The sequence below is a fragment of the Colias croceus genome, chromosome 7 (genome assembly GCF_905220415.1).
Source record: "Colias croceus chromosome 7, ilColCroc2.1".
In the NCBI taxonomy this organism is placed as follows: domain Eukaryota; kingdom Metazoa; phylum Arthropoda; class Insecta; order Lepidoptera; family Pieridae; genus Colias; species Colias croceus.
This window is the reverse complement of record NC_059543.1, coordinates 10,009,137-10,021,575: the sequence shown is the minus strand read 5'-3', so window position 1 is coordinate 10,021,575 and position 12,439 is coordinate 10,009,137. Positions and strand designations below refer to the sequence as shown.

Sequence of the window (12,439 nt, the reverse complement as noted above, 5' to 3'; positions counted from 1 at the left end):
GCTCGGTGCCCAATGGTTTATGTCATCAAATTCACATAAAACTGAAAAATACTAACATCTAAAGAAGCGTTAAATACTTGATAAGTAACATTTTGCACGCCTCATAAGCGAAGCGTTGAGGTGGGTACTACTGTCACTTCGCGCAAAACATCTGATTTTTTCAAACTTAAAATGTCTTTATGTATCATACATTGCACTTGTAAGATAATGCATACACACACATATTAAGAAAAAACACTATTTTTAACATTCATGATCTTATTCATGATATTTTTGATGTCATTTTTGTTATTTAAACTAGTTAAAAAACAGTTTAAAAAAGTTCTGTCTTGGACGTCCGTGTGTCTGTATGTGCGGAGGATTTTCTTGTTAACACGATAGCGACCGAAATACTTTACTAATCGAGTCTTTTTTTTCTCTTACGCTTGAGTATGCTCAGGAATAGAACCCTTTCATTTTTCAGGGTCTGATTCGATGTGGTTTAATTGTTATTAAATAAACAAAAAAAAAATATCGACTGTTCTCCATAATTTTAGTATATTTATATAAGTATATTCTTTTTTTTTATATATATTTATAGTGTACTCAAAATTCACCATTATAAACTCGATTCTTTATACTATAAGCCAAGGTTTAAAAAAATAAGTTGGTAGTCAGTCCCTTAAACCTGTGCAGTTTCACATCTAGGTGGGGCCACAAGAAAAATAGCTCAATTATTACGGTACCGATTTCTTTACTTTTCCAACTGTTTTATTTTATTTATTTTTTTTTATATATATAGTGTACTCTTTATAAATAATCAATTTTATTGTAAAGGATGAGATTATGAGGCGTGCACTTTTGGATTTTCCAAACTATTTATAATTACGATTATCCTAATATTTTAAATAAGTGCTCCTTACATTTTTAATAACTCTATAAAGCACACATTACAAAAACGCAATCCCACGTCAATGCATCGTTAAAAATATAAAGTAGGTAATGTTCCCTGCAACAGAGCTCAGTGCAATAAAGACAATTTCCACCAAAGGAATTAGGGTTGAAAATAAGCGAAGCACGCAGATTGTCCGGAACGACGTCGTCGCTGCACTTCGGGAGCTGGAGGTGGGTTCAACATTAGAAGGGGTGGTGAGGTGGTGTAAAATCACCCCGAATCATTTATACCCCGAACTGCCTGTAGAATTAGTGATACTAAATTCTTGGTAATTTCAGCTTGGCGACGTTCATTGCACGCTAGATATCACGACGTAAACTGAATATCATTGTAGAGTAGACATGTATACAGCTCAATATGGACTTTTCGCATGAGAATTATTTAATAAGTAACATAACATTTGACAGCTATTTTCCCACAATGAATCACGTAAACTAAAACGATGCTACCACATGCTACTTTTAACTCTATATAATATTATGTGTACCTAATTGACAAAGGAAGTTGGAAAACAATACATCGTGAAATTTCAATTTGAAATATAACTTATATTTTAGCACTTCATATTTCTTTTGCAAATAACTGCAATATACGGCGAATATTGTGCGCAGCTCAGCAATTTACGTTGAAACTAGTACCTACAGGATTATGGCATTGTTTCATCTACATGAATATCGGCACGAAACTCACAGCCTCCCTTCCTATACAGAGATTATGAGGCCACGTGGTGATACGATGTAGCTATTTGTGTCAGGAGCTTGCATCCGTGACCTACTTTACAACCCCCTTCCCGGTCTCCGACGACACTGCTGTATATTTTGGTCTAGGTTATGTCATTTCCCCGCAAACTTAATAGCGCATTTTATGAAATATCATGTTTTTAACATGGACTTATTATTACCTCGATAGCGGAATACCCGACATTTGCCAATGTTTGTTTGCAGCAATAACTTAGAATAACATTATAAAATATCAAATACCCTCTCACGTGAAAATTTTACGTGTAAGTAATTGTTATAATGCAAGATGTATAATAAAAAATTACCATAATACAATCTTTTGTAATTCTTATTTTAAACACAAAGTTATAATTATCAACCGCAACAAACGAAGCAAATATCAGCCAATGTAAAAGTACTTGCATGCGTTTCGGTTGAAACCCCATTAAGCGTCGATTTTTCCCCGAGATTATCAAATGTGCGCGGTAGCCGCTCAAATTAGCATGGGTAATGAACGGTTCGGTACGCCAGTGTCACGATCGCCTCTAATTGCGATATCTAATTAGATATAAACGTAATACTATAATAATCGCATGCGAGCTTACTATGAAATCCCAACGGCAAATTAAACGCATTCACTCATCGTAACATTTACGATATTATTAATGACTACCCCTGAACGAATCGCTGATTAGTAAGCGCTAGTTATCTCCATTTCTAACAATTTTGATCGTTTCATTTCGTATCTTAAGAAAATCGACTTAATCAACACTTAACAGAATATAACGGGAGTAATGTTAAGATTTCACTTCTTCTTTCAAGATACACTACATTCAAAACAATTAATAATTATGATACTTAGGTATAAAATACCTACTAAATACCTAATTTAGTCATTAATTATAGTAAACTAATGTTTTTAGTGGGTTATTTCATACTAGCTTCCGCCCGCGACTCCGTCCGCGCGTATGTCGTTCTTCGCGTGGATGGTTTATTTCTCCATTTTGAGACCTCTGACAATAACATCTTATAAATATCTATTGGACCCAATTCCCAAATACGGTTAGGCCTATAATAATACGCAACGTGTGTTCGCGGTTCTACGGAACAACGTCTATGGATAAAACTGAAAAATTAAGATTAATTTTTTTCTACGTATTTTTCCAGGATAAAAAGTATCCTATTTTACGCTCAGGATAATAAGGTATAATTATACCAAGTTTCATCGAAATCGAACCGCTAGTTTTCACGTGATGCCTTCACATACAGACAGACAGACAGACAGACAGACAAAAATTTTTTTAATCACATATTTGGGTTTGGTATCGATCCAGTAACACCCCCTGGTATTTATTTTTTCAATATTTTCAATGTACAGAATTGACCCTTCTACAGATTTATTATATGTATAGAATAGATTTGATACACTTTTAGGTAGTACCTACGTTAATTTGATGATATGTTAGTTATTTTTTAAATGTGTCTGGCAAGATGTAAGAACCATGACAACTGTCCGGCTCTTGAGTTAACATATTTTTATACGTCTCCAAGTAACATATATAAAATTTAGTTTTTAAACTATAATGAAAGTTAGGTACAATTTTATACACCTTTACTACCTGTTTCCTGCCAAAGTAACCACAACCCAGACTTGATAATCGCTAGTCGTTCTTATCTGTATCGGAGACATATACAGAGAAACTTTCAACTTTCCTAAAGAAAGGAAAGTCTGGCCGGCGTGGGCTCTTGATCTAAAAATAATTAAAGTGCATACTTAATTTACGTATAGGTCGTCTTCATTTATCTTTTGCATCCAAAGATTGTGTTATCAAATATAAAATAAAGTTTACATGTGTAAAATTTAAATCTTTATTACTGTACATAATTTACATAATATTTTCTTGTGTCTAGCACAATTCTGGTAAACTAAAATATAACTCTAATCGAATTAACATTTTGAAAGTCAACATAACACTTACATGTATAACAAATTGTCAGATCAACTCACTAAATTATTATACCTCTATACTAAACTAGTCTTTTAACTTATAGTCTACATCAAATGGTCCATGCAATTTGCTCAATACTGATTCTATATCCATATTCTGTATGCTAGCTGGGTTTATTAAATATTGACTGTCCGATTTTGTCCGTTTCACACTAGGACTCTCCTCAGAAACTCCACTCTGCACTCTTTTCCTCTTCTTAACCTCTGCTTTACTACTTATATTTTCCACTTCTAAAACAATCTCAGTAACGGAATTTTCATTGTGATACTTAGGACTGGCCGGTTTTAACGGCGTATCCAAACTAGTCAATGTAGAATCAAATATTTCATAACATCTCTCTCTGGGATCTTTGATTGGTGTATACAACCTTTCTATATTAGATATTGAGGAAACAGCCGATTCCAATTCTTTTGAATCAATTTCCTTAATTTCTACTGGATCTTGATCTAACAGAACACTGAATTGTGTGGCCCTCAAACGAATGGATACTCCATCATCTATACATACTTCCATAGAAAATTTGTCTTTCAATTTAACTACATCTGGATTAGGCTTATATTTTGTTTCATCAAAGTTGTATGTGAAATAATTGTTAGTATTTTCATTTGTTTCTTTTATATCAAAATCAATATCATCATTCTCGTCGTCATCGTCTTCTTTCTCGTCATCTTTCTGTATTTCAGGTTTTAGTGTTCCATCTTTAACATTTACTTCAATTTTATCCGATTCTCTTACAACTTCTTTTTGGTTTATGTTATCTTCGACTGTGTCGTTACTAGTGGACTGAACGGCACCATCCTGTATCGGTGGCGTATCTAATAAATCTCGTTCTATTATTTTTGCAGTTTCAAGATCAGATTCTCTTTTAACTAAATCGCTTTGCAAACTTCCTAAAGGTCGGTTAGGAATATCAATATTAGCACTTTTGATAGTTTCAATTTTTTCAATATATTCTTGAATTTTTGATATCGTATCCTCATTTTCTGTAACAGAACCTTCGTCAGCGGATTTTTGTTTAATATCTTGGGATCCATCATCAGACCATCGCAGAGCTTGATGCTCACTATCTGAATCATGTGTGACACATATTTTAACATTTTTACTCTGAGTTTCAGGTACTAACGGCAAATCCGGAGAAGTATTGCTCGAAGTAGATGAGTGAAATGTTTTATTACAGTGAAGTTTTCTGGGTGTTGAAGACTTCCTTCTTGATTTTGTAGGAACATCTGCTAGTGTAGGTGAAATGTTATGACTTTTCTCTTTAATATTAATTATTTTTCTGGCTGATATTGTTAGTTCACTAGAATTTTTTCTATTTTTAGTACTTTTAATTGGAGGTCTTGGCTTAATTTTCATGAAATTTTTAGGATTTTCTTTCTTAAAAGGTGACTTATGCTTCTGAAGATTAGTCTTTGTTGGTCTAGATTTTACAGTCTTAGTTTTAGTCAGTGTAGCATCTTTCTCTCGCGACATGTTACATTTATTTGTTTTCTTCTCTTCTTCGTCTGATACGTCACCAGCTCTCGTCGAATTATTTACAATTGGAGAATTATAATAAGACACATTTTTGGTGCACTTTCGAACAGGTCGTCTTGATTTTGCACATTTCACATCAGAGTCTTTAGGTGATACTTTTTGAATGTCACTGGGTTTAGAAACCTTAGGTTTAGACTTTGATTCAGTAATCTTGCACTCGGCAACTTCTGGAATGGGAACATATTCTTGATCGTCGGGTTTGTAGTAAGAGCCTCCACTGGAATAATCAGTGGGCCGAGAAGAATATGACGTCGGTGTTGCTTGAGTAGGGTTTGGCGTATCAAAAAATCGAGGAGTTGGTATATTCATAATTTTTATTTCCGATATTGGTTCATCTGGTAAATCTGGACCTAGAAATTTAGGCGTTTCCATTTGTATATCATATAGTGCCTGTTTGTAAGGTGTTTCAAATAAATCTGATATATTAAGTTTGGCCCCAATAACATTTTGTAAAGACAATCTTTCATTTTCTGGTGTATCTATTTCATTTTCCATTTCAATTGGCTTCGGTTTGTCAACAACTTCAGGTTCACTTGTAATAGGATGCTTCACAGCAGATATTATATTAATTGATGGTTTGATTTTCTTGTCTACTTTTAGATCACTTATTGGAGGTTCTTCCACAATTTCTGCAGACTTAGTTTTCCTTTTGGATTTTTTAGCTTTTGTAGCTTCTGCTTTACTGTCATTACTTTCATTTTCTTTGGTTGACTTGTTATCTGCCTTTTTCTTTTTCCTACTAGTTTTTGGAACAGAAGTTGGGTAAGTATTTTCAGAAGAAGGTACAAGCGCTCGCAATTCTTCATCCCAGTTGCGTTTCTTAATTCCTTTCTGTTCTTTGTTTAATTGAGAATTGTTATGTGCATTTGGATTATCATTTCTATCTGTATGATTATCATTTGTATCTGTTACCATGTTCACTGTAGGATGAATAGGTGAGTCACTTAAAACAACAACAGAGTCATCACTTGTATTCTTTTCAGGTATTGTTTCATTTAGTATTCTTCTTGGCGTGGTGAAATCTAAAACACGTACATGTGATGAGCGTCTCGGTGTAGATGACGATTTCCTTAACGGTGGTAATACGTGAGGGGTGCTCGTCTTACTGGGAGCTGTATTATCCTTTGGTAAAGAAGCATGGGTCACAGAATCAACAGTTTTTACAAGACCTACATCTTTCATCTGAGTAGGTTTTTGATCTTTTGGAACTGATGTATTGTCTGAAGGCACTTCAATAAAGAGTGGTCTGCGTTTTGGAGAAATTGTAGAAACTTCAATTGTTGGTTCAATTTTATTATTTGCATCATTCTGCAAATTATTTGCAGTAGATGAAGTTGGCCTAGTAATAATATTATATGGTCCTATAAAATAAAAAAAATATTGTAATATTTACTTGTGTCATAATAACATGTATTAATTATTATAGTCGAGCCAATTTAATAGGCAACACTTGACGTCTATCAATTTTATCTTCGAAGAGAGGTAACCTGCTTAAAAACATCGATTAAAGTTGTGATTAAAGTGTATTAATCAATACGGATTTGAAACATTTGTCAATCGAATTTATTAATTTATGATGATTTTTATTCACAAGTAATCAATGCATTCGATTCTAGATGTCAGATTTCGATTTTTAGAGTAACGTCTCTAGTATTTAAAAAGAAAAAATGTTTATTGACACAAAATTGTAGCGACGTCAGTTCTTCAATTCAGAAATTGTTTATTATGTTTAGGATGGTTTATCAGTAAAATGAAATCTTAAAATAACTTGTATCGGTCATTATTATTATAAATATGTAATCGTAATTGAAAAAAGTTAAGCAAATGTGCAGTTCTAACAAAACGAAATATCATTTTATTCTATGTCGTCGTTACTAGGTTACGTTGTTGAATTTTGTTGAACTGTCAAATGTTGCCTATTAAAATGGCTCTACTATAAAATATGGTATTATATCTACCTGAAGTTGGAACTATGATCAATGTAGGCATTGCCATTATTTCATCCTTAGAGTAATTGGAGCCCCTCCTTATGTCTCTCTGTCTTAGGCCAGGTGGCCCATTAATCATTAAAGTATGCCCCGATTGAGGAGTTGTTGATGTAACATTTCCCTTCAAAATTGGCATAACATTGCATTGTTTATCTATTTTCACATCTGACAATATTCTAATTTTATTGCCTATAACTTTATAATTATTCCCCAAGTGTGTTTGCGAGTTGTCTCCTGTGATATTTTGGCACTGTACAATGGGACTAGCAAGATTGTTAGCTGGCTGGTATTCTATTAGTCTTGGTGGACCTTTAATATTGCTTATTAAAGTTTCTTTGGCAGTTTGCATTGCCCTGTGAATGAAAGAATGGTATTATTTTCTGTGTTTAAAAAAAACATGTATAAAATGTAAATAATACGAATAAAAATATACACACAGGGGCATGACCATATCTGTTGTACTTGAATCAGGTACCTTGGTGACTCTATCTTGATTGTTACCTAAAATAATAAATAATAACTATTAATCTAAAGCTTTCACATTATTTCTTGATACAAACAAAATCTATGTATTTAATACTTAATAACTCAGGCCCCGGAACCACACAATAGAAAATCTATTGTGTTTTGGACCGATTGGGCCGCTTGGGGCTCAATGGGTTAAGAGCCCCTCACATTAGGGTTTTAGCAGCGCAACAGTGTCATAAGCATATCCCTTCATATTTACGGGGAAATATTTCAAAAACAAGGCTGGAATAAACAATGCACATAATTTTTTCCAGATTTCTTAGGGTTCTGTTGTAATTGTCTCATCTTGAGTCCCACAACAACGCACATGGATTTAAAAATAAATCGTATGGTATATCCTACGATTTATTTTGCACTTGCACATTTTACAATAGTATTATATTGACTGGCTCATAGCAGATTCGATGATTTCACAGTGTAAACAAAAACGCGGTGGCCGTGTTTCTGTTTACTGTTGAGATGTGAAATTTTGACATCTCCACAGTCACGCAACTGCCGCTGCTAAGTCGCCTAAATGTAAAGGCTCTCCAATTAATGTACAATATTTCAATAAAAAAAATTATTAATGAATTAGGGCCGATTTTTCATTCCCGAGATAAAAGATCTAATAACTACTCATCGAATAGATTTATTCAATTGTTTATCGGCTCATAACTCATAACGGCTCGTCTATTTTTCAATCGCGATTTATTTTATGAATAACTATCTGACCAAATATTTCCATATTGGCAGCTCTGCTCTCGGAGTGGCGAAACAAACATATTAAATTAGTCAGGTTAGAGCGGGATAGAGTCAACTCTTGCAATTTGTCAACAACCGTCATTATGACTCACGTCAGGAGTGCATTTTAAGTTTATCTTGTGTTCTATGATTGTTGATTATTGTTTTGATTCGAGTAAAGTGTTTTGATTAAATTTGTGTTTAAATTTATATATTTTACGATGGAAACGACATACAGGCAGCGTTCGGCAAATTTTCAATGGCATGTTCATCAATACTACCAAAAACATCAATTTCAATATGATTTTAGTTGATAATAATTATATAGACAGAGGCTTAATTGTTAATAATTCTATGCTCTATGTTATTACATACGAAAATATCCCAAATTTGACGCGTCAGTTGTCAAATCAAACGCCTATTCGTCGAATAGCGCGCTATCTGGCCGTTAGAGCGGCAAATAGATTTATTCCTCAAATAACGTAGTTATTCGATAGATAAGTCCTATTCGTCTATTGAAAAATTGAATATTTTGTTAACTGAAGAATAAAGTCTATCTAGCTCTTTATCTGGGCATTGAAAAATCGGCCCTTATAAGTACTTAAACAAGTAATGAATCATGACTATTGTATTTATCTTACCAAAAATACCATTTGCAAAATCTTGAAAGTTTTCTTCATTTGAAATTCTATTGGATATAATATTATCGTATAACTTTTCATTTGTAACACTTTTGTTACACACAACATTCAAAATGTTGTTGAATTCTTCAATCTTTTGTTTAGAATCTATGCAACTTGCTTTTGTCATCTGAAAAAAATATATCATTTTAAAAAAATATGAAAAAATGTATACCTAGCCTACTATATTGAAAATACTTCCTTAGTCTCCTATACGTCAATAATATATAATACAAACAACTAAAAATCATTTGTACCTAAAGGCCTTTTAAACTAAAACTTTTTATCATTCATCATTCGTTCAGGATACATCACCCATTTTTGCAAGTGACTACTATCAAGCTAATTTTCCGTTTGTAGCTTTATTTTGATGAGACGCCCAATAATTTCGTGTACGAAAGTCTCGATTGTGGTAGCTAACAGAGATAACAAGAATAAAATTTTTTTATTTGATGGTTCTCAAATATTTATTACTAACTGAATGAATTTTTTTTTTGTTCAATCTCAAGATAATTACCTAAATTATTCGAAAAAATATTTGTCCTACAAAATCTATGGTTGGTTCAAAGAGTCCCCCTTTCCAAAGTGTATCGATAACGAGGTCATCATAAATGATTACTAACAAGCTGATTTTTTTGTTTTCACTTAGTTAATGTTTATATAATTCAACAGACATATTGTCCTACAAATTGCGTAATAAATATTTGAGAACCATCAAATCAAAAAATTTTATCCTTGTTATCTCTGTTAGCTACCACAATCGAGAGTTTCGTACACGAAATTATTCGGTGTCTCATCAAAATAAAGCTACAAACGGAAAATCAGCTTGATAGTAGTCACTTGCAAAAAGGGGCGATGTATCCTGAACTATCTTCAATTTTACAAGTATTCATGTTTAGTTGTATTTATTAACCTACCACCGATTCAGACTTTAATATTTATAAAGATGAGAATCAACATAATAAGTACTACTTACTTGTGGTATTTGGTTAACAGATAGACAATTATGACTTATGGTGCTTAAATCATAAGTAGCTTGTTTGATAGAAGTGCTACTCAAATTATTTTTATCCTGTTTTGCATCCTGGCCATCTTTCTGATCTATGCTTATTGAAATACTGTTTTTCAACTCTACTTCTGGTTTTGAGCCACATTTTGAATTTCCTGTAATCATTAAACATGTTCAAGAAATATTATGAAAAATTATACAACAATTTTGAGGTTATTTTCTTTGCATTGTTATAATTTTTTTACAAATCAGACAACAGTGATATTATTACTGGTTCTGTTATCATAATTTCTCTATTCTTTTGTTACAATGGAAAAATTAAAATCAAAGCTTGTGTATTGAAATGATAATAAAAGGTATTTGGAACATGAACAAAATACTTGTTATCTCATATTGATAGAATCATCTAGAACAATAATATCTGAAAAGAAATTAGGATAGATAGGTATAAAAGTTATCTTCACAAAAAGTAATTATTAAAATTAAGTTTTCTCATACCAGGTAAATCTTCCAAAGAGGTTGCCTCCACAGAGTTATCATAAGTGGAATGTTCTTTGTTTATCGACTGTGTAGCAAGTGTTGTTGTTGATGTTTTGCCGTTACAAACACATGTTTTCAAATTCAGTTGATTACATACTTCATATGTTCCCTTTGGCACACTGGATTTCTGGAAACTGGAGTATAATTTGATGAGAATAAATTTTATTTAGATATTAACTTTCTATGATAAGACATGGCATGTATTGGTATAGGTATATTGGATAAAAGATAATATTAAGGCGAGCAAATTCTTTTCATGTCCAGAATATATGAATGAATTGAATGAATAAGATTAGGTTACACGGCTAAGGGAATTCTCAAGTTTTATTTTTGAGTTGAAGACCTTTTCATTGAACTATACACACTAAATTACAGTATGAATGTTATATAAATTTAAACATTACCTGGGTTTTTCAAGATCATCTGCATATAATTTATGGTGGTCAATGAGGCTGATAAGAAATTTAACTATTTCAAATAGATTTGTACATTGAAGTAACTTTTTGCGCAACAAATGTGGCTTACATGTTTCCACTGAAAAGAGAACAATAATTATACAATAACAAAGATATTTTTGATAATTCCAATAAGTACTATTATATTATAATGTTATGTGGTGATAAATGGTTTTAAGAAAAATACGCTACAGATACAAACCATGTATTTTAACTGCTCTATAATCAGCCAAAATAGTCCGGAGCGATGTCATAAATATTCTGTCATATTCATTCCGGAAGGCATCTAAATATGGACTGGCTTGAAGAAATTCATCATATGCTGTCATTAATTCTTCTTCGGCAAGATATCCTGTTGAAGAATCGACGATAAATAGAAGAATATTAAATGCCTGATGCCTCAACCGTTATGAATGGACGTTAACACACTCCCGCCAAATAATAAGTTCTTACCTAGGACTAATTTTGCTAAATCCTGCGGTGGGAACGGTGGAATAGCCATTATGAATTCACTTTGAAAAAACCACGACGTTATATTTTATCCATACAGGCGAACACACATAAAACATTTGACCATTTTTTCAAATTAAACAAAAATAAACACGAAACACAAAACAAAACACGCTCCACTGTTCGCTTCCATTGACATTCGAATTTCGACTTTCGAGCTTTATGTTTTGACGTAAGTTTTTGGCAGTTGACATTATGGAATAGGGAAGCTTTCTGCTTTTGCTCAGTGAGTGAGTGTCTAGGGCTGTACTATTTGTGCTACAAAATATTTCTGCATCTCCTTTCAAGTAAATAAACTACAGACTGCAGTGCATATCTTGAACTGATACATAATCTCAAATCATTTTTTATCGTTAAATCAGTCTTGTTCTATAATAACTAGTTTTTGTTTTGAGGATAAACTTCTTCAACGCGTTGAGAGAAGGTGGAGAGTAAAATTTAAAGGGCGACGTAGACGACATATTAGTGTCTTTGTCTTAATTCTGTCTAGGCCCTTTCTGCAACGCGACATTTTTTTTACGAACAGCTAATGTTTTCTAGTTGTATCGGCAATCGGCATCTAATTGAGTTAACATAATTCATTCTCCTGTTGCGAGAACAAAAAGAGGCATTAACTCGTTCAATGATATTCTATTTAACAAGCATGAGTGAGAGCATGAGTGATGTTGACTATTCACTATAATTATATTATATCTTATACTATTTAAGTAATACCTATGGGCGTATTCAGAAAGAAAGCTTGAAACTTATAAGCGCTTATAAGCGCTTATCGGCGCTTGTCAGCGCTGGTAACCCGCGCAGGAAAATATAT

At 32.8% G+C, this 12,439-nt stretch overlaps 1 protein-coding gene across 1 annotated transcript; it reads right to left on the bottom strand.

Moving 5' to 3' along the window:
* Positions 1-3,498: 3,498 nt before the first annotated feature.
* On the bottom strand, positions 3,499-11,790 carry LOC123693179. Its single transcript, XM_045638167.1, has 9 exons — positions 11,572-11,790; positions 11,321-11,470; positions 11,068-11,197; positions 10,622-10,797; positions 10,091-10,278; positions 9,076-9,244; positions 7,624-7,687; positions 7,157-7,539; positions 3,499-6,559 (listed from the first exon to the last, which is right to left on the bottom strand). The coding sequence occupies exons 1-9, from the start codon at positions 11,618-11,620 to the stop codon at positions 3,687-3,689; spliced, it is 4,182 nt and encodes a 1,393-aa protein (XP_045494123.1). The 5' UTR covers positions 11,621-11,790; the 3' UTR covers positions 3,499-3,686.
* Positions 11,791-12,439: the final 649 nt, after the last annotated feature.